This window comes from Henckelia pumila, chromosome 3 (assembly GCF_033568475.1).
Source record: "Henckelia pumila isolate YLH828 chromosome 3, ASM3356847v2, whole genome shotgun sequence".
In the NCBI taxonomy this organism is placed as follows: Eukaryota; Viridiplantae; Streptophyta; class Magnoliopsida; order Lamiales; family Gesneriaceae; genus Henckelia; species Henckelia pumila.
Window position 1 is genome coordinate 32,065,261 of NC_133122.1, and position 24,111 is coordinate 32,089,371.

The 24,111-nt window shown below is 32.9% G+C and overlaps 1 protein-coding gene and 1 pseudogene across 1 annotated transcript; one reads left to right on the forward strand and one right to left on the reverse strand.

The window, feature by feature from the left end:
- Positions 1 to 11,819: 11,819 nt before the first annotated feature.
- On the reverse strand, positions 11,820 to 14,037 carry LOC140888403 (peroxidase 5-like; annotated as a pseudogene).
- Positions 14,038 to 15,756: 1,719 nt separating this feature from the next.
- On the forward strand, positions 15,757 to 17,022 carry LOC140888404 (peroxidase 5-like). The gene is made up of 2 exons (XM_073296079.1): positions 15,757 to 15,984; positions 16,120 to 17,022. Exons 1-2 carry the CDS (start codon positions 15,757 to 15,759, stop codon positions 16,873 to 16,875), a joined length of 984 nt encoding a protein of 327 aa, XP_073152180.1. The 3' UTR covers positions 16,876 to 17,022.
- Positions 17,023 to 24,111: the final 7,089 nt, after the last annotated feature.

Below are 24,111 nucleotides of genomic sequence, written 5' to 3' on the forward strand. Positions count from 1 at the left end.
TGGCAGTGCAGGCCACGCGGGCGTGCATGCCAGGCTACGCGGGCGCGCTGCTTCTGCTGTTCCTGCTTCGAAAAACAATCCAAAGTATATTTAAAGCTCGGGAGAGTGCAACAATCATAGCCCAAACAACATAATCATGCATTGGTACACAAATCCAGCAACATACAATTACAAGAACTAATAGAGTTGTTCAACTGCTCAACAGGATAGAACATGCATCGGTGCTAGCTATTACAAGCCGAATACAAAACATAACAAGTTCTAAACACATGTAAGACAACCTCCAATCCAAGTTCGAGTTCTAAACATGCTTCAAAACATAAACTAGATTGTCATGCTAATACGACTTCTAAACTGAGTCTCACGACTAACTCTCCCTCTTGTTGCTAACCAGGTCTTTGCTGACTTGATCCTGCCCCACCTGTTGCCAATTACACATACAAAACAAAGCAACAACCGGATAAAACGTTGAGAAAGATACTCCCAATAAAAGCAACATAACAAGTAATGCAATCAATAAACATGCTTCCAAGGCAACTCGTAATCAATATCAACGTAATGAAATGCATGTCTTTAAATCGGGATATCAATTCTGATAAACGAGGGATTGCTGCTGTACTTTTGGGATCCCGAGGATGAGATCACGTAACGACTCACCGACTCTCCCAATTGAGGTGGTGCCACGTATCCCACTCCCCTAGACTTTGGTGCGACTATAAGGAGTATGCTGACTCTAGGTGAACCTCTACACCCAAGCCACTCACAGTATAACCCCCAAAACATCTAAACAAAAAGGGTTGTTCTGCCCGCTGAAATCAAAGTTGGCTCAAGATGAATGCATAAGAAACATAAGACATAAGCCACATAATAAAAGCTCAATCAATCAATCAAAATACGATTTCCGCAAGCTAGAACAAGTATTGATGCAAGTATGTGATTTTAAGGGAAACTCGAGAACTAACTGTTCCGAGTATGTTATCCCGCTAACGATGACTGCTTTTACCTTTCAATGCAAGTAGTTCCAACTCTGTATAAGCTACAATAAAAAGGTTATATCAGAACTAAACAACCTAACAACAACAATGGCTCAAGGTAATCTCTTTACCGTTCTTCGTCCAATCTCTTAGACGATCCAATGCTGTCAACACCGGGCTTGACAACTCCAAATGAATCTGTACGTAAACAAAAGATGATCAACAACGACGATTAATAGCCAAGTTTCAACAACTCGAAATGGTTCGAAATCTCTAAACCTCAAACCGGCGGCATAACGGCTATAACTGAACAAACCAGAAATGCAGACAGCAGTTCAATAACGATATCAACTTATATCAATGCTAAGACAACAATAACAAGTCAAACCCAACACATCTCAAAACTTCATTTTCGAAAATAGCTTTCAAAAATCATAACAATTCCGAACGTCGCTCTAATTCAAAATCGACAGATAATAAACGATCAGAAATCTACCAAGAACAATATACTCGAATCTCAAACGATTCTAACAACATCTGAAAAATAGAACGTATTTGATCGTAGAAAAACTTACGATATAACGTAGCTCTCGTTGCAGTGATCGCTAATCTGCCTTCAGAAATAAATTCTAACGGCCGGATCGAGCTCGGACTGAAATCAAAAAGCTCGAAAGCTCAAAGGGGCGGCTTCAATGGTGGGCAACGAGTTGGAGGAGGAGGAGGAAGAATTACCAAGTCAAACCATGAGTAGATAATATAAAAAATCCACTATTTGCATTTTAGTCCCTGAAATTTCCAAAATTTGCAAAATAGACCCTGATCAAAATCAAGTCGGCTCTTGAACTCTGGAAACTTTGATTATCTCAAATAAGCTCAATTAAGATAAAAATGGGGCGTTACATGATCCCTGCATGAATGTCACGTTCCGAACTGTGCAATTCAGAAGCTCCAATCCCTACTTAGGACATTCTGATCCAATGCATGCAGTGATGTGTCCAAAGCCTCTTGACACCTAAGTCGACGTCGTAGTTCGGACCCTACAATCCATGGTTTGGACCTTCCGAGCTGCTGCGTGTCGGTGCTTCATTCCCACCTCACACTCTTCATGACCTAACACTGATCGGACTTTCTTATCTGAGTTCGGACCTTTCAAATTCTTCCTTGCATCTGATCTTGGATTGAACAGTTCAGTTCTTCCGAACTCATCTTCGGACATTCCGAACCCTTAGGTGGTTCCGAAGTTTGGAAATCATATCCTGGACTTGATTATGCTATTGATTTGTTTAAATTAATAACCTTTAATTGTGTTTAACATTTAACCAACTTAAATTGGTAATCGGGTTAATACAGTTTATAATCATTAAAAAAGTTATTCTTTATTTTCATTACAAAAAATCAGGTTTTGATATTTCTTTACCCTAAATTTTGCTTTCGTTCCTCTTCAATTTAAATAATGTCTCCAATCAAGTTGCGTGTTGATTCCGATTCTTAAAAAATGATTATGATATTTTGATAAATATATTAAAACTTTTATGGACACTCTAATCCCCAGTTCTTTCAGATCCAAAATATTTAACCCTTATATTCATTCAAATAAATGAATGAAGAGATGCATTCTCTAGTAAGTGTATTTTTTTTTTATTAAAAAGTCAATATGAGATCAATCACTAATTTATCAAATAATCTGCCTTAAATTGTAAAAATTATTTCAAGATACCTACTTTAAATAAACCTACTCTAAAAATAATTAACACGCTGGGGTTCAGAACAATTGCACTAATAAGGTTAGGGTTAACCCGGAGTTTATATATCCATTGTGCACCTAAATATAACAGTTGCGGGTTTATATGTCATAAAAAATCATTTATAAAGTACCTTAAATTAAATATCATTTTACTGTTAAAAATAATCTCAAGGGGTTCATAACAATTGCACTGATTAAAATTTGCTAATATACATACTATTTTATGTTCTATCCAATTAATTCAAAGGAATTGAACAAAACAGCATCCTAAATTACAATAAGTAGGTCTTTTATGAAACATTTTTACGGATGGCACTAGTTGATTCTGATTCATATATGTATTGAAAAATAATATTTTTTCATGAATCAGGTTGGTCCGAAGATCCATTATGTCACGCCAGGAAACTGGCCGGTCTAGTTGACATCGGCGTTATTTAACATTTTCACACTAAATAACAAGTCTCAGATTACAGAATTTCGATATAACCAGTTTTTTATTCACAAACTGAAATACATCAAGAAATCAAACTATCTTTACAATGCGTAACTTAAATCAACTAAACAGGAACGCATGCAAAATTTAACGTAGCAGCTTATTTTAAACAGAAATAAACATCAAGATCACGGTCAAATTTCACCAGCCCCAGAACTGGTTCTGCTCTTCATTCTCCATCTCTTCTTCATTCTTATCTGAGAGGGTGGTTTGGTGGGTGAGTGAGTGATATGAGTGTCACTCAGTAAATGGAAGAAATATTCCAGCTTTTGAATCAAATTATCATAAATTATACATATTCATACAGAATCAAAGTATAACTGAAATCATATATATTAATAAGAGTTACAAAATCAATTTATGCATCAGTTTTTAATTTACTTATGATTTTCATGGCTAACTGATATCAGCCTCTTATATGTTTATTTTCTAGAGGATGAGGAATAAGAACAGAGCAAAAACAGAGCAAAATGTTCAGAATATATTTTATTACCACTAGTTCATAAGCACTACTGCATTAGTGAAATATAAATTTCAGAAATTAAGACTTTGAAAGCAGACATACATTCTAGTACAGGACTTAAAATATAGTATTATCTTTAAAATCAAAAGCCCACTTACCTCGACCTCAAATCTGGAACAAGATTAATAATCGATTTTAAATGCCTCTAAAGTCATAGCTAGCTTTCCTTCCTTACGTGAACAAGTTGCAACAATACCAACATTTGCATGATTTTATATATCTTCTTTTATGTGAAACTCCAATAATTTATACCAACATTTGCATGATTTTATATACTTTATTTTATGTGAAACTCCAATAATTTATACGCTATTTATATGAATCTAGAATGAGGTCCGTTTATCTCCACCATTACACCATCTACAATGACCATTAATCGGCAGTTACCAATTGGGTTTATTGGCAACATGACGAATCATTGAATTCAAAATTCATGAGTTATAAGTGTAACGAACGATCAATGTGAGTGCAAATATTGAAGATTTGATTTGGTTTCTAAGATTACTTTCTTTCCTAACCTGTTGAGTAAAAAAAATGGGTTTTATGAAATTCAGGAGGAACAATGTAAATTTAATGGATAAAAATATAGCCTTGAACGCGGGGTTCATGGTTGGGAACTTAAAATAGGTAATTATGATCAATTGAGACATAAATTCTAATTAATAATCAAACAATAATTATATAAAATAATTAATATAATGCCATTAATTGCTAAAATTTACAAATAGGACATGGGTTTGTGGTAGAAGAATTTAGAACATATTGTATTTTTTTTTACAAATCAAGATATAAAGACTAATAACTAACTAATTTAAATAATTATCTACATTGACATGTTAACATAAAGATATATTTAAAATACGTAAACTAATATATATTTACTCTAGTTATTTTTATGTAGATCCAAATTGATATAGAAAAGATATATTTAAGATACGTAAACTAATATATATTTTCTCAAGGTATTTTTATGTAGATCCAAATTGATATAAAAACTTGGAGTCTTCACTTTCTTTATGACTTATGAGTAGGAGAATAACATTAAAGTTATTCAACAATTAAATAGGGCGAATAAATATCATAGTTGAAATGAATTTATAAAACCGGTTAAAAAATATATAATAAGTTTTCTTTACTTGTAAAATTTATTTTAAAGCCTTACTATATGTATAATACAAGAACTGAAATTTGGAATAAAATAAAATTAGAAATATTAATTTTATTTCACTAATAGATAAAATATATTTATAAAGATATTTTTATTTATTATATTGTAAATTTGATTATGGGTATCACACGTTGCACAAAATTGATCCGTGAGACGATCTCATAAGAGTTTTTGTGAATTAAAGTTAAGAGTAAGGGTGATCATAGTGCAGTTTGGTCGGATTTTTCATAAAATTGTGAAAAATCATGGTGCAGTTTGGTCGGATTTTTCATAAAATTGTGAAACTGAATTGCCATGTGCGATTCGTTAGAAATAATTTTAAAAATAACAGTTTTTCAAGTAAACTAGATGTGTGATTTTGGGCGCCTTTTGGTCGGTTAGGCGGGATTTAGAGTTACTATCGCGTCCCGAGCCCTCGCTCACGTCTGCGCGACTGCTCAATGAGCTTCTATAGAAATTACTTCGTATTCGTCCTTGTTGTATAAAAATAATTAACCTAAGTTGCTATAGAAGTCCATTGTAGCCCATTATTCATTTTAAATCTTTAATTTTTCTCATTTGGGGCAGGGGTATCACAATCACCCCTCCTTCAGAACGTGGCGTCTTAGTCGCGACCTGACATTCGATCCACCGGCACCGGGAATCTAGAGATGGCTCCTACAGGTTCAAAAGGTGGCTCTCATCCACGTAGCACTTTGTCCTGCATAACACTTATTTCGTGAGGTTGGCCGGCTGGTGACCATCTCTGATACTATTATGTCACCGGAGCCCTCGCCCGCGCAACTGTACAATGGACCCTTATAGCAACTACTTCGTATTTGTTCTCGTTTTACGAAAATGATTAACCTAAGTTGCTATAAATCTCCTATTTATGTCAACTATGAAAAAAAAATTATTTTTAAAGTTAAAAGTTTTAATTTTGTTTATTGTAAATATGTGTATAGTTGGTCATCTCATGGATAAAAATCCGTAAAACCATTTTATAAGATACTTAATCTAAAAATGATGAACGCATAGCGGTACATTAGATTGATATGTGTTATGAAAGAAGAAATTGCTTAATGTGATTAGATATGAAATAAAATGGCTAACTTGAGTTAAAGATTCATAAATAGGTTAGGTTAAATTAGAACAAAATGATAGTATTTTTTATTTGAAAATTTATATAATCAATAAATTAGCAATCTCTTATAATTTATATATATAATAAATACCTCACGAAATACTAAATAGATGTAAATATAATTATAAATTATAAAATAATTAAATAAGAGGTGCGGTCAATGCGGTTTTATATATAAAAAATGGTAATTTTTTCGCTGTAGTATTTATTTTTTAATCGTGGTTTGCTTAAATAAATTGCAAATATTGGTGCGTTGTAATTCGGTCCGGGCAGTTCACGCTATTTTTAAAAATATTTGATCACCCCTAGTTAGGAGCAGTCTCCATTCAAAATCATTTTTTTTTCATTTTTTTATTAGTTTTGTTTTGTCATAGTGCTAACATGATATCAGACACGACGAAATTAAAATTTTGGCCATGTAACTTAACCATTTTCCATTTTTAGTTTTGTAAGTGTACAAATTGTTTTGGGGCTAAGTTTCACTTTAATTTAGTCTTTTTTACATCAGAATGTTGACATGACATTAAAAACGTCAGTAATTTTTTATGTTACACTATTGGATCAAGAATCGGATTAGACTCATTTGTTTGACCCCTTTTTGGGTTCGATCTCAAATGTTTTGGTATTCCTAGTTTAGTCATAAATGATTAAAATCTTTTCCCAAGTTGATATTTCTATCAATTTAAGGGTTAAAATAACAGGATAACGCCCGGTTCAGTCTCAGATATTTTGCCCCTTCTCCGGTTTGGTCCCAAATGTTTTCTCATACTAGATCATAGTATGACCAGTTTTTTCAAATTGTCAATATAATAGTTGGTCCGTCAGAAAATAAATGAGAGGGGTTGAAATTATTTTCCCTTTCCACAGAAACTAGGAGATTGGATCTATACGTAAGTAGAATGATCTTCCAATATGCTAGTTTCAACAACTCTCCAAAGAAGAGTCTTAAACGTTTACAAATTTTGATCGATTATAGTGGCATGACTAACACATGTCACTTCTACTGTTAGTTTTAACCAATAAATTAACGAAAGTGCCAACTCGATCAAAATTCATAGATGTTTAGGATTAAAGGGAACAACGAAACATTTGGGACCAAACCGTAAAATAGGTTAAACATTTGGTACTGAACCGGACCTTTCTCTCAAGTTATCAATTTCCAACTTCACGTTAAAACTTCGGTAAAAAAATTACTAAAAGTGAGAATAAGCACCAGATTACATAACTAAAGCTACAACTTGAAAACTTACATGACTAAAAACGAAAAATGATCGAATTAATGGGCCAAAATGTGAGAACCCGAAAATTTAACTCACGAGAACAAGAGTAGTCGAGTGTCGAGGAAATTGAATATTGGGAAGAAAATTGGTCATTTGAACTAAAAAAATTGGTCCAATTGAGGAAATTGGTTGAGTAAATTGGATCAGTTGAAGAAACTTGACCAGTTGAGCAAACTGGATCAGTTGAGTCCATAAAGAGATCTCTTTAGAAAACAAACTTTACTTCCATTTCCCTGTGTGAGGAATCCATCCGGTTGACTCATGAATATATTTTTCTCCAACTCACCATGAAAGAAAGCTGTTTTAACATCTAACTTGCCCAATTCCATATCATAATGAGCTACCATAGCAAGGATTAATCTTATGGAACCATGTTTTGCCATTGGGAGAAGATTTCATTGAAATCTACCTACCCCTTCTACTTGTGTAAAACCTTTGGCCAAAAGTCTAGCCTTATATCTTTCTTTCTCATCCCCTGAAATCTCCACCTTTTTCTTGTAGATCCATTTACACCCCACAACTATTTGGTTTTTAGGTCAATCCACAAGTATCTAAGTTTGATTTTTCATTAAAGAATCCATTTCTTATTTCATTGTTTCTGCCCAAAACTTTCTTTCCTTACAACCTAAAGCTTCTTTGTATGTAATGTCTTCTTCCACATTTAATGCATAAGATATGAGATCATGTCCATACATCATAGGTGTATTTATAGCTATTCTTTGTATGTCTCTGGAAAGAGCATAGTTATCCAATTCATTTACTTGTACATCATCATCATCCTTTCTTTTTACTTTATCTATATCATTTTTTGCAGATTTAACTCTTGAGACTCCACCTAAATTTGTTATATACCAGTGTCTTTCATGTTTGTAAGGTTTCCTTTTTGAGTGTGTGGAGGGTATCCCATTTTCGATTAATCAAATCTGACATCCTACTAACAATGCATTTATTTTCATCTGGTTCTAAACACCACAACTTATAACCTTTTACACCAGGTGGATATCCAATAAAGACACACCTCTTTGCCCTTGAATCCAGCTTACCTTGCCTTGTATGAGCATAGGCCATACATACAAACACCTTCAAGTTTCTATAATCAGCTAGATTTTCATTACATAGCTCCATCGGTGTTTTAAAATTTGTTGCAGCTGAGGGACACCTATTTATTAAGTAACATGTTGTTGTTACAGCCTCACCCCAAAAGGATTTTGGTAGCCCTGCATTTAGCAACATACATCTTACTCTTTCTAGGAGAGTTAAATTCATCCTCTCATCTAGGCCATTCTCTTGAGGAGTGTGTGGCATTGTCTTATGTCTTGTTATCCCAATTTTCCTACATAATTCATCAAATTGTTTATAGACAAACTCTAGACCATTGTCTGTACTTAAATGCTTTCGTTTGTATCCTAACTTGTTTGAAGTGACTTCATGTCAATCCTTTACATTCCAAAAGCTTTTGCCTTGTTTTTCAAAATGAATATCCAAACTCTTCTCGAGAAGTCATCGACAATGGACATGAAGTACCTACCACCTCCAAGAGTTTGAGTTTGTGAAGGACCCCATAAATCAGCATGAACATAGTCAAGGGGCTTATTTTTTTGTGAATTCCTGTATTGAACTTGACCCTCTTTGTCGCGCCCCAAAACTAGTCGACATCGGCATTGTTTTCAAATAACATTCAAAAACAGCAAGCCTCAGAGTACAGACTTTAACCAAAAACCAGTATATTATTTAATGACAAAATTTGTTCTTACATCCCATAAAGAAAAATCATAAACCAATACATCAGCGGAAGCTAAAACTTATCATCATAGGAACAAAAAAACTCAAATAATAGCAGCACTTCTAAATTTCTCCTTTTTCACAAGTCCAGTATTAGTTATGCTCTTCATCTTCAAGTTCTTCTTCATTTTTATCTGGGGAGAGAAGTAAGAGGTGAGTATTTAGGAAAGAATAATGCTAGAGGTACAACAAATATATCGTACAAAAATATTTACAACAATTATGTCGTGATATTTTGCTATTATCTCGTGAGATTTTGATATAATATCGTGAGATTTTGCATTTTATGTATCGTGAGATTTGATAAATTAAAATTTTGTATTGAATTTTTTGTGGTGTAAAAATTGTTGTACAAATTTTGTTGTACATGTAGCATTGCTCTTTTGGAAAACACTCACAAGTGGGGGCCGATCGTACACACAAATATCGAATATATATAAATAATACAAATTCAAAAGAGGCATGTTCCAATGCATGTCGCAACATAATTCAAGACAAGAAAAAATCAGAGTTTGAAACAAGGCAGCAGAATATCTCAAAACTGAAAGCATGCACTTAGACTTAACACTGTTATTCATCTCGTTAATCATGGCTACTGATCAGTCCCTAATTGTTATTCCTCTAAGGGAACGAGGCCTTAAACGGTTATTATAACTCATCTCATCAGGGCCTTATATCATATCATGTTTTTGGAATTTCCCTACCATTTCTTAAGTTGAATTCTAACAGTGCATAACAAGGAATCGTGCAGAATAAAACATGAAACGAAATCAAATGACATGAAATGAGTAAAATACGATCAAGTTTTCGAAATCAAGAACATCATTATTTTAAAACATATATAGATATATATGTATATATATATAGATATATATGTATATATATATATATATATATATATAAGCCCACTTTCCTGAAAAATCTTGTTGAATCGAGTACTGATATAAATTTTTTCTATAAGCTTCATCTACCCATTTCCATAAGAGTTTAACTATAATATGAGTGTTTGAAGGAAATCTACATGTCTACCATCTAATTTATTTTCATCTCTTTTTATGTTTATATTATAATATTACATTTGGTGAAAGCTATATATAGTGGAATGGGCAATGAGACATTCATCTCCCCATTTAATCTTCATTATAAACAAAATAATTTTATTTTATTGTAATAATTAACGTTGTCATCAAGTTTGCCCATTCAATTTTCTACATTTTGAAACATATGAAATATGGTGTGTTGGGAAATATATATATATATTATAAAAAAAAGACATGAAAAGTTGTCAATTTAATTAGAAGAAATTATTATCACATTGAAATGAATTTATGAAATCGGTTACCATTTTAAACACTAATAAATATTCCACATTAAAATGACAATTAAGATAAATCATTATGTTGAACATAGGATTAGTGAATAAAATATTAAGTTCTCTTTACATGTAAAATTCATTTAAAAAGGCTTACTATATGTTAAGATGAGAACTGAAATTTAGAATAAAATTAAAATTAAAAATCATAATTTTATTTCACTAGTAGATAAACTAAATTTACAAATATATTTTTATTTGTTATATCGTAAATTTGGTCACGAGTATCACACTCTTGGCCGTTCCAAGAGCACAATACTCACAAAATTTTAAGCAGCTCGTTTATAACCGCACAACAGATTTTTTTTGGATTAATCTATTAATCCTCTTTCACTAACATGGACAAGCCTCATGTGCCATATTTTTTCCATATCAGTTTCTGCTTTAATCATGGTTGCTGAATTCCCAACCACCGTGCTTCCTTGCAGTGAGTACAATCCATTTTTTTCTGGTTCTCATGATAATAAATGAACCTTTCCTCACCTTTAACTGACCATTTTCAGCTTTTACAAGAGTAACATATAAGGGACTGATATTAGTTAGCACAAATTTATAATACAGTTTAGTGCATAAAAACCGATTTTTGTCATATATTACTGATGAATACCGAATTTCTATTCTATTTTATTCTGTTTTGATATATTTCTATATATAAAACTACTGTTACAATGATTTTAAAAGTTGGGATGATTTTTACCATTTACTGAGTGACGACCATATCACTCACCCACCCAAAACCATTTCAGATAAGAACGAGAAACAACTAGATGAAGATGAGCAAATTCAGTCTGGGGTTGGTGAAGAAGAAAAAGACTGATTAGATTCATTTTATGTCCGCTGCGTTAAGACTCTATTATTGATCAGTTAAGGATCGAATTGTGTTATTCGTTTATGCATTGTAAAGACATTATAAATTCAGTTTATGAATGAAAATGCATTTCAGTTTTCATGAATGAATAGACTGGTATTTGAGTTTCTGAAAACCGAGACTTGTTGTTAAATGTGAAAACATTAAATAACATCAATGTCAACTAGGCCCGATTTCAAGGCGTGACAGTCAATATTGTTCATGTATCTGTCAACTAGGGACTACCTATTTTATAGGACTCCTGCAATGGCCTAACCAAAATTCTACTTCACCTCAAATTGTGGATGCACTTTGATATATCAAATATTATACTATGAGATAATAATATTGATATATTTAATCTTACTTAATTGTGGTATATAATTAAAATACCAACAAAAACAATAATACCCAATGAAAAGAATAGAAGAAAAATGATCAAATCAAACAATAATGGGAAATGAAAGCTTGAAATAAGTACTTCTTCAGCCTCCGATAGACGAATTTAATTAATTAGTTCACCAAATTGCATTTTCTCCTGATCTCACCCTTATCATTTCCCGTGAGCACTTCGATTTTACCCATCTTCACCATGGCGGCGGCGAACTTGGTAGCCCATGTGTATCTATGTTGAGCATTGTTCAACACGATTTTCTTTGTTAAAGAGATGTTATACAAGGTTTGGTCCGAGGTGAAAAGACCCTTGTTCATCTTCAAACCCACATAGTACTCAGGGGTCAAAGAATCAAGATTCACTGTAGGGTTTACTGTTGTCGTCCCATTAACTGGGGGAGGACAAATTGTTTTCAAGAATGATGAATGTTAGAACCAAATTGGGGGGGAGGGGGATTTAGGTTCTATTGGCAACTTTAGCAATTTAAAGCGATTATGCAAGTACGCAAGAGAAAGACTTAAAGCAATCAAATAAATGCAATAAATAAATGCGTAAAGTAAATAAAGCAGTAAAAGAGATATGATATGTTTATGAAAGTTCGACGATAAATCGTCTATGTCTCCCCTTCTTGGTTAAGGTCGATTAACCAAGGATCCACTAGCACTTCAAATGTCTTGACCTTGATGGCTCCAAGGATAGCTGTACAACAACAACACGATCACCGCGCCAATAAAACTCGATACACTTAGCCTTAAGGGCTCCAAGGATAGCCTCACAACTCAAAACAACTCGGGCTTCACACTCGAGTGAATACAACAACAACTTTCAAGCGTTTATTACAACTCGATACATATATCTTTTGAGGGACTCGAAATAATCTTGAAATATTGCTTGAAGGATGAGAGACTCGAAGGTGAGTTGCTTGGTTTCAAATGACCTCGGAATGCCTCTATTTATAGTTGTTGATTCGAGTGAGTTCGGACCGTCCGCACTGGCTTCGGAGCCTCCGAATGCAGCTGTTTCAAATTCAAATTTCTGCGGCTGAGGAACTGTTCGGACCGTCCGAAACTGTCTTTGGATCGTCCGAACGGCTGCATTAAATTCATTCCGGCAAATTTCTTTCGACAAAATCTTTTCATCGTCGTAAAGCTGTTTGGACCGTCCGATCCATACTTCGGATCATCCGAACTGTATCTTCGTGCCCTCCGAGCGTGCCTCTGAAACATTTTTAATTCCTGGAAAATCTTTGGACCGTTCGAATTAGCTTCGGATCGTCTGAGCGATGTCTTTGTGGCCTCCGAGCTGTTAATCCAAATCTTTAAAAAATCTTTGAAACTCTTCGGATGGTTCGAACCTAACTTCAGACCCTCCGAACTCTGGTAGTTTCAAACACTTCAAAATTTTATTCAATATTTGGCTTATCGGTTCTTGCTTCCAATAATTTTCTTAGACAAAAAATTTTATTATCTGCAAATTTCTCACTTTAAACTATTAGTAGCAATTAACCGAGTTTTTTAATCATCAAAAAATAATGTTTAGAGACTTGTTAAAGCATTAAAAACATTAATATCATAACACAAAATTTGTATGTGTTTAAGGCATAACACTGCATACTTGGGGTCTAGGTTTGGGTCGACGGTCGGGTATAGACGAGTGGAGAAGGAAGTGCAGTGAGAAATGCCGATGGAGTAAGCACCGGAGAGTGTCACCATTTCATCAAGGGTCAGCCCTTTTCTGGCGAAGTTGTCTCTGAGAGCTATGGCATTGAAGAATGGTGGGGGATGGTTCAGAAGGGGATCCAGTATTAATGAGACGTTCCCGTTGCGCCGACTGGGCGGGACATGGCATGGTAGTATATGTTCCCAACTTTCCATGCACTATCACGAGCTGCGAATGCGAGAATTTCCGCATAGGAAACGACGTCGGGGCATTGGATCTCCAGTTTGGCTTTGGTTGCATCTATGATCTCGAAGCCAAGCAGGCTTCCCTTGTTGGTCCGAAAACTAAAACTCTGATTACTGATTTCTGGTGCACTGAATCTTGTGAATTAGTGGTAAGAATATATATTCTGAACATTACTGCTCTAAATACTGATTACTGGCCTCACCCTTTAGAGGTTAACATATAAGGAACTGATATCAGTTAGCCACGAATTGATAATACAATTTAGTGCATAAAATGATTATTGTTATTTTTTATTACCGAATTTTTGTTCCGCTCTGTTCTGTTTTGATATATTTATACACATGATATCACTGTTAAAATGATTTTAAAGGCTGGGATAATTTTCTCCCATTTACTGAGTGACAACCATATCACTTACCCACCCAAAACCATATCAGATAAGAACGAGAAAGAACTAGAAGAAGATGAGCAAATTGAGTTTTGGGGCTGGTGAAGAAGAAGAAGACTTATTAGTTTAATTTATTTTCTATCCGCTGCGTTTTAAGACTCTTTTATTGTTAAGTTTATGAGATAGTTTTCTATTAATTGTTTAAGCATTTTAAAGATGATGTGAATTCAGTTTATGAATGACAATGTATTCCAGTTTTTGTGAATGAATAGACTGCTATTTGAATATTTGAAAACCGAGTTTTGTTGTTTAATGTGGAAACGTTAAATAACACCAATGTCATATAGTCTTGGTGTCGGGGCGTGACAGTAAAAGAGAGATCGTGAGATGGAGAGAGCTTGAATGAGAGAGCAGAATATACACATAATTAATTGAAAGAGAAGAATTCTGAAGAACCAAACCATCAAAGATCACATATTCCAATTAAAGAATTATCGCTGCTTTCTGGTGTTGTTCGACGTGTTGGAAAACACCGACTGACAACACCCTGGCCACTGCATATTGAAGATATTTCTGGCTTTCTACCTTGCGGCTGTGTTTCTGTTTATACACCATTTGGTTTTCTATACTTGGTTTATAGCTTTAGGGTGTGGTTTTAACTTCTCAACTTGTTGAAAAATTTGGTTTTTGTTTTTACACTCTTTGGTTTTTCTTTTTCAATCCTAGAATTGAATTTAGAGTGGTGTTAGGATGTATCAACGTGTTGAGAGATTTAACTTTGATTGGTTTACTAGGATTGGTTTTTGTAATTGAATATTACTTTGTCCTAGTAATTATTTTTTGTCATAAGGCATCGCACTTGTGTACAGTAACTTTTTTATTATTTTATATTTATTTTCGCTGCGTTATTATTCGTAACAATTCGTTATTGATTGAACTTATCTATTTCCATTCGAACTTGTTAAGTCTCAGGAGGTGTTGCCCTTTGATGTTTCCAACATCATAGGACAGCATCAGCGTGTTTTATAACTGCGTAAGTTTTTGTATAATGTCTTGTCGATACCTTTCAATTTGTTTTTAGTGATTGGAATTTGCGAGCACTCTCTGAATATATTCGATATTGTCTTCTTATTATTTGATTTTAATAAAAAAAAATGTTCATTTATAAATCTTAGATAAAATGTTTTAAAATTTTTCGAATATTTATGTTAAATTGACCCGGGGCCCTGATCAAGAAATTTTATTTTTAATTTTTGAGAAGCATACCTATTATCATATTTCAAGGATTAATTAATTCGAGGCGTGGCCATTTTTCCCCAACATCCCCTTCTCTCAGCTAAATGTGCAAGCATGATGTATTAAAATATCAAAGTTTTTAAAATAAAACGTGGTTGACTTTATATATATAGTTTGCGCAGAAGAAACATTTTACATTCCTCAATGATCTATATGTATATCTTTATTCATTTATAATAAACAATAATATATAATCACTGATAGTGCTACCCAAATAAGTACTAAAATTATTAAAATAAAATATGCGATTCAACAAGTTGGATATTAGTGGGGACCAATATTATAAGAAATTGAAACTTGTGAATTTCCACACAAGTCAGTCCTTTTAAAAATCATAATGATTTGCTTATAAAAACTGACAATCAATTCTCCATATTTCATCGCATTTTTGTCTTGAAATATATATCGATCTCAGCAACCTGAGATAGATATATATTTTTAAGGCGTTCAATTAATACATGAACAAAATGGCTAAAAGCAAATTACTGATCACATTTATCACATTATTCATTTTATCTTGTTCGGTTTCTGCGGTGCCGCTGAAGTTGCTGTCACCATTTAGGGTGGGATTCTACAGCCAATCTTGTCCTCCGGCGGAATTCATAGTGCAGAAGTACGTGAGCAAATTCGTTAGGCTTAACCCTGGCCTTGCTGCTGGCATTATAAGGTTGCATTTCCACGATTGCTTCGTCCGGGTAAGTAGGATATAAATATATATATATTAATTTTAATGATCATCTTAGATGTTTGTTGTTTTTCAATAATAATATATATATATTTTTGATCTTAATTAGCTCATGGATATATATATATATAATTTAATTTTATAGGGATGTGATGCTTCTGTGCTGTTGGATGGACCAAATTCCGAAAAGGAAAGCATCCCAAACAAGGGAAGCCTGCGGGGCTTCGAGATCATAGATGCCGCCAAAGCCGAACTGGAGATCCGATGCCCCGGCGTCGTTTCCTGTGCGGACATTCTCGCATTCGCAGCTCGTGATAGTGCATGGAAAGTGGGGAACATATACTACCAAGTCCCGTCCGGTCGGCGCGACGGGAACGTCTCCTTAATACTGGATCCCCTTCTGAACCTTCCCCCACCATTCTTCAATGCCACAGCTCTCAGAGACAACTTCGCCAGAAAAGGGCTGACCCTTGATGAAATGGTCACACTCTCCGGCGCTCACTCCATCGGCATTTCGCACTGCACTTCCTTCTCCACTCGTCTATACCCGACCGTCGACCCGACCCTAGACCCCAAGTATGCAGCATTCTTGAAAACAATCTGTCCTCCCCCGGTTAATGGGACCACAACAGTAAACCCTACAACCAATCTTGATTCTTTGACCCCTAAGATTTTGGACAACAAGTACTACGTGGGTTTGAAGCTCAACAAGGGTCTTTTCACCTCGGACCAAACCTTGTATAACAGCCCTTTAACCAAGAAAATCGTGTTGAACAATGCTCAATATGGATACACATGGGCTACCAAGTTCGCCGCCGCCATGGTGAAGATGGGCAAAATCGACGTGCTCACCGGAACTGATAAGGGTGAGATCAGGAAAAAATGCAATTTGGTGAACTGATTAATTTAATTAAATTCATCCATCCATCGGAGGCTGAATTCAAGAAGTACTTCTTTCAAGTACCTTTCATTTCCCATGCATTATTGTTTGATCATGATTTGATATTCTTAATCAGTCTTGCATGACAACTTTGATCATGCAACTTCATTTGTGCTCAAATTTTAATTTTTATTTTGTTTTTGTTTCATCAATTTAATTTCTTCTGTCTCTACTGATCAGTTGTACAAGACTGGAATAATATCGAGTTAATTGAATATATCGATCATTGTCGGTTATGTTACTAGCTTCATGAAGTGGTAATTTTCTACTTTTATAATTTTTTTCAATTAAGTGAAATTTATGCGCTGCCATTTTTGTTTGATTCGATTAGTCGTCTTTCATGCTGTGATCATGCAAGTTAATTTGTATGCTGAAATTTTAATTCTAATTAATTTGATTTTCTTTCATCAATTAAATTTCTTCTGTCTCTAGTACTCAGTTGTATAAGACTGGAATAATATCGATCGAGTTCATTGAATATATCGATCATTTAATTTAGAAAATGAACTTTTTTGTATTTACTAATATTTACTAGGTTCCGCCACTATAAGCGTTGCTCATTTAATTTAGAAAATGAACTTTTTTTTTGTCAATTAACTTGTTCATTTGGTTTTGATCTATTAACTTATGATCAAATTTTGGTATTGTTAAAATAAATTTTTTTTAAAAAAGAAATGAAGACTAATGAAGTTTTAAGGATATATTTTTGAAAAAAAATGCATACAAATATGGTATAAGGAAGAAAATAATATAAAATGGTAATTGAGTCAAATCATATGTCAGAATACATTAAAATATAATAAACAATTGATTTCACGGAGCGTGCAATTACAACAAAGGTCGGAGGGGCTGTGTGCAAAAATTTTAAAAATTCAAGGATATATTAGTCTATTAAATTTTTATAGGGGGTTTTGTGGCAATTAGAATTTTCAGAGGGGGTCCGGATGCTATTAGCCCTCGAAAATACATCAATAATAATTATGTAATTTCAAGTGTAATGTGTAACTCAATGTGTAATTCTCCGTGTACATGTAACATCACCCAAATTTTTAGCTCGTTTCGTTCATCCCTTAATTCAGTTTGTCAGTGAGATGGATCGAGTTGCTTTATGTTTATATGTAAGTCTCTTGTGACGGTCTCACCGCGTATATAGGGACGGAGCCAAGGGATCGGTGGTTACACTCGTCTCCCTCAAGTATAAATGTTTAATTTATAATGTGTTATCCTCTAAATTTGCAGTAACAGTTCTTTATATAAATAATTTATTCACGCAAAAAATTATTTACGACGACCCCCTTAATTGAATTTTTGGTTTTGTCCTTGTGTTATATTCATTTTTAGACATGTCAATCTGATTCATAATTGCAGTGAAAAACATTAATTTTGATATAAAAATAATATTTATTTCATGAGATAGGTCAGATCGATTCGGAGATTCGTGCCATAAAATTGACCCGTTAGGATTTTTTGTGTAAAAATAAAAGGAGAGAAAAAAAAGGCTTAATTATTCTCCATTGTTTATTGTTAATCGTTTAATTAGTTAGGTTAGATTTTAATTATATATATATATATATATATGTATATGTATGTATGTATGTATGTATGTACAGGGGCGGATCCAGGACTCTATGTTCCGGGGGGCCGCGTTCGCATATAAAATTACAAAAATAATTATTATATGTTTCTATAATTTTCAATAACATGAATACAATTTTTTTAAAAATAAATATATATAATATCAAAAGTTAATATTAATTTTTTTTCCAAAAGAGAAAAGCCAAATATTTCGTAAAAGTTATTTTTGATTATATATCAAATTCTATCGTTGTACATATCAGAGTTTGTTGTTTTTTATATTTTATAATTGTTTTTTTCATCTATAAATTTATAACAAAAAAAACATGCTAAGCGAGAACCACAGTCTCAATTCACAGATATGTTTCATTCTATATATTATCAAAATATTAACAATAAAAAGTAATATGTAATCTTTCGTTCAATTAATTAAGCTTTTATTGTATTTTTTTTAATGTTGCAAGCACAACTGCACAAGTGGGCACGACGTTGTTTTTTGTCCAAGTCGATGAGTAAGTTTTTCAATTAGAAAAAAACTATTTCAACTTACAAGTAATTTATAAGATTCAAAATCTACTGATCAGTTGTACAAGACTGGAATAATATCGAGTTAATTGAATATATCGATCATTGTCGGTTATGTTACTAGCTTCATGAAGTGGTTTTCTACTTTTATAATTTTTTTCAATTAAGTGAAATTTATGCGCTGCCATTTTTGTTTGATTCGATTAGTCGTCTTTCATGCTGTGATCATGCAAGTTAATTTGTATGCTGAAATTTTAATTCTAATTAATTTGATTTTCTTTCATCAATTAAATTTCTTCTGTCTCTAGTACTCAGTTGTATAAGACTGGAATAATATCGATCGAGTTCATTGAATATATCGATCATTTAATTTAGAAAATGAACTTTTTTGTACTTACTAATATTTACTAGGTTCCGCCACTATAAGCGTTGCTCATTTAATTTAGAAAATGAACTTTTTTTTGTCAATTAACTTGTTCATTTGGTTTTGATCTATTAACTTATGATCAAATTTTGGTATTGTTACAATAACTTATTTTCGGTTATTTTGGTTCAACTACTGTTATGAAAACTTGACACGTTAGTATTTTTCGGTGACACGTCAGCAGTTGGACCAAAATAGCCGAAAAATAAAAATTTGCGTACAAAAACCAAATTTTGAAAATTTAATAGACCAAAACAAAAAAAAATGTACAAGTTAATTAATAGAAAAAAACTATTTTCCTTTTAATTGTGTGATAACTACATTTTTTTGTTTTGTTATTTGCACTTTTTTCACTTTTGGTTCGTTAACGGTGAATTTGTAATTTCTGTCATGTAATTAACTTACGCGATTTTTTTATTTTTTTTTCTATTACGGTGAATTTTTATTTTTAATCATGTAACTTTTATATTGTTTGCATTTTAGTCATTTAACTTATAGTTATTTTTAAATTTGATCTTTTTTATCGATCATAATGACAAATAAATAAAAAAAATACAAGATAAAGGATCAAAAATAAAAAAAAAACACAAGTTAGAGGAAAAATGAAAATTCACCGTAAGAGGACTAAAATGAAAAAAAAAACATGCAAGTTACAGGATTGAAAATACAAATTTACTGTTAACATGACCAAAAGTGAAAAAAGTGTAAATAACATGACTAAAAATTTTGTTATTATCTTTAATTTGTATCATATATAAGTTCGTAACCTTGCACTAATACACCTAATTATATGATCATCAACTAGGAAATTGATTTGGTTGTTTAGATTTGTCAATAGTTCGAGGAGTAGGCCTCTTATGAGATGAACACACGGTCGATCTGACCCATAATACAATGAGAAGTAATATTTTTTATTATAAAAATAATATTTTTTTCATGTGTCAGGCTGATTAGAAAAATTGTTTCACAAAATTGATTTGTGAGACTGTCTCATAGTTTTTCTGTATTTGTGTGATACCCGTGACCAAATTCATGGTATAATAAAGAAAATATATTTAAATATATTTTTTGTACCTACTAGTGAAATAAAAATTAAGATTTTTAATTCCAATTTTTTGGCTAAATCTCGGTTCTCATATTATATATATATTAAGGTTTTTTAAATAAATTTTACATGTAAAGAAAACTTATTATTTTTATTGACTAGTATTATTTTCAAAATAATGATTTATCTTAATTGACATATTAATGTGGAGCTATTAGTGTTTAAAATTTGATTTTTTTTTGTCACCACCTTGATTATTCAAGGATATCCTAACTTTCTTTCTCTCAAGTATTCTTGCCACGACAACTTATTCCCTTCCATACTAATATCTGCTCATTCTTTTTATTAGATTAGAGTAGCAGCATAAGGATTGAAGGCCACTAGAAATAATAGTATTTCGAGTGGAGACATTGGAGTGTAAGTGTGTATATTTAAGGATTCTTGAGGTATATAATTGTTAAGCTATGTCATGAGGTTGATGATAGATGATGATATTCACAGTAGTTGCCCATTATATGAATCTGAGATCGAGGTAAGTGGGCTTATATATATATATATATATATATATATATATATGTTTTAAAATAATGATGTTCTTGATTTCGAAAACTCGATCGTACATTACTCGTTTCATGTCATTTGATTTCGTTTCATGTTTCGTTCTGCACGATTCCTTGTTATGCACTATTAGAATTCAACTTAATAAATGGTAAGAAAATTCCGAAAACATGATATGATATAAGGCCCTGATGCGATGGGTTATAATAACCGTTTAAGGCCTCGTCCCCTTAGAGGAATAACAATTAGGGACTGATCAATAGCCATGATTAACGAGATGAATAACAGTGCTAAGTCTAAGTACATGCTTCAGTTATGAGATATTATGCTGCCTTGTTTCAAACTCTGATTGTTCCTTGTCTTGAATTCTGTTGCGACATGCACTGGAACATGCCTCATTTGAATTCGTATCATATATATATATATATTCGATATTTGTGTCACTTGCTGAGTGTTTCCCAAACACTCACGCCTTATTTCTCTTTCCAGATAAAAATGAAGAAGAACTTGAAATGAAGAGCATAACTAATATTGGACTGGTGAAAAAGAGAAATTTTGAAGTGCTACTATTATTTGAGATTCTTTGTCTTTGTGATGATAAGTTTTAGCTTCCGCTGATGTATTTGGTTTATGATTTTCTTTATGGGATGTAAGAATAAATTTTCACTACAAGAAAAACGGCTAAAGACAACGGATTTTATCCGTTGTCGTAGGCTGCAGAAAACCGTTGTACTTTTCAGTGTTGTTGAAAGTGCGCCCTACGACAACGGATAAAATCCGTTGTTGTCGTAGGTATCAAAGACAACGGATTTTATCCGTTGTCTTTTCTATTTACGACAACGGTCGTATCTCTCAAAGACAACGGATTTTATCCGTTGTCTTTTAACAAACTTTTAACAACATTAAAAAATACAACAGTTTTAAAATGACAAAGACAACGGATAAAATCCGTTGTCGTTTCTCAAATAAAAAACAAAAATAAAATTTAATATACAAATTTTTAATATTATAAATAAATGAAAATTTAAAATTTCCAAAATTAAATTTAATATACATTTTTCAATATTACAAATCAATCAAAACTCTAATTCTAATTCAATCTACACTATAAAATAGAGCAAGGAACTAATTTATATAAATTAACTTGGATCACTTGTTTCAGCAACATCCACTTGTATCTCCTGCAACAATTCAAAACAAAATTACAACATTAAATGCAAATGTTCAAGAAGTATATAGCAAGCTGCAAGTTTCAAATAAATAACGTAAATAAAGCGGCAAGCAGTTACAATATACAAATTACTTCGTCAGTTTGATATAGTCAACATAGGCACATCTGAATCCTTTCAAGAATCCTTCCAAGGATGGAGAGCCCATTCTTTGGCCCCGTTTGGATTTGGTAGACATTTTTTAAAAAAAGCACTTTTTTAAGCTATAATTTTTGGCTTTTGAAACCAAACGGGGCCTTTGTTTCTCTTCCCTACTGGCTACTATGGCATTTACTAAGAAAGTTAGTGGCATTTACTAAAATATATTAAAAGAAATTTACTAAGAAAGTTAGCTTTAGGCACATCAGGACAAATTATTGCTGCAGTTTTACACATCAGATATATCTATAACAAGAATTTCACGGTAATTACCAAAGGCACATTCAATTCCTTCTTATTGTGAAAAACTCCAATATCCTCCTTGCTTCTCAATATCTAAAACCAAAGTAAAGATAATAATATGAATCAAACCTTTAGTGCTTGTAAAAATATACAAGTTTAACATTTTTTTCCTAAGGCATTAACTTCTTGTTAAGGGTAAGAGCTTTTAAGACATGGGATGACGGGTGCAAGCCTCTTGCTTCGAAGCATTCATAAGGCTGGGTCCAAAAATAAAGCACAAAATTTAATGTGCAAGAAGGGTTAAAGGTGGCCATGAAACATTTTAAAAACTGAAACAAACATCAAAATCAGTCCAAAAGTAGTGAAAACTTTAGAACATCGAAAGATCTGACAAACATGCATTCCAATGAATAAAACAGCATGCGCTGGTTAATAACAATAAGATGACAATGTCCATCAATAAAACATAAGAAAAAAACCTAACTACGTAAAATATTAAAGAGTGAAAATACGTTGAAGTGTCAATTCCACCATGACTCCAACTAAAGCAAATAGCAATTACTCAACGTCATATCAAGAACTAGGAAAATAAGCCACGACCAAACTTAAAAATCCCATTGTACTACCTAGCAAGTTCTCGGTTTCCACGTTCTGAGATCACCATATATCTATGTGAGGCCTGCGACAACAAGACAGAAATGAACATCGCATAATCTCAACTGAAATTAATGTTTATGCACCATACCAGATTTAGGATAAGCCTACCCCAATCAATACTATGATCTCAAAGAACAAAGTAAGATAATTTCAAACCTGTTGAAAAATGATTGAACCAATCGTGTTTTTTTAGCACAATGATGACCAGCATTACTTTGATTGAACCAAGTGCTTGTAAGCCAACACCACCACCAAAGAAACTTCGCATGAAGTACTATCAGATGCATGAAGCCAACTGTCAATGGTGGCAGATGCAAAACACATTAGAAATTAGAAAAAAATAAATATATCCTTTCTATTTTTATATTTCAATATATTTTATGCAATTATTATGTTTTTAATAGCAAAATGATGACTTTTTTTATGATTGGTTTCACTTACCGATCCCGCATCTGTCGACGTTCCTTTGATTAGCAGCAAGACGTACCATGTTTCTAATATGAATATCACTGTCGGTTTCAAGAAGTACATTGGAACCTTAATGGAGAATGGTTCCACAGAGAGATACCAAAGGAAACTGGATGATTGTTTGTGTGACTGTGCTTGCGGCTGCCCCCCAAAACTCTGCCTCTTGTGCTGCGGCTCCAAGACAAAAAAATGAGACACATGTCTGATTTAAGCTAGCTAGCTACTTTAATTGTGTGGTGCATGGGTCGTCTATGCAATGAACTGGAAAAAACAACTGTCTTATTTGATATTCCATGTATCGCGTTAGCATTAATCTTTTCTTGTGATGTGTTTCT

Bases quoted from the DNA above. Each gene is read 5' to 3' on its own strand.
- LOC140888404 (XM_073296079.1), top strand. From the start codon at position 15,757: ATGGCTAAAAGCAAATTACTGATCACATTTATCACATTATTCATTTTA. The intron at 15,985-16,119 runs GTAAGTAGGATA...TTAATTTTATAG, and splicing joins TCCACGATTGCTTCGTCCGG to GGATGTGATGCTTCTGTGCT.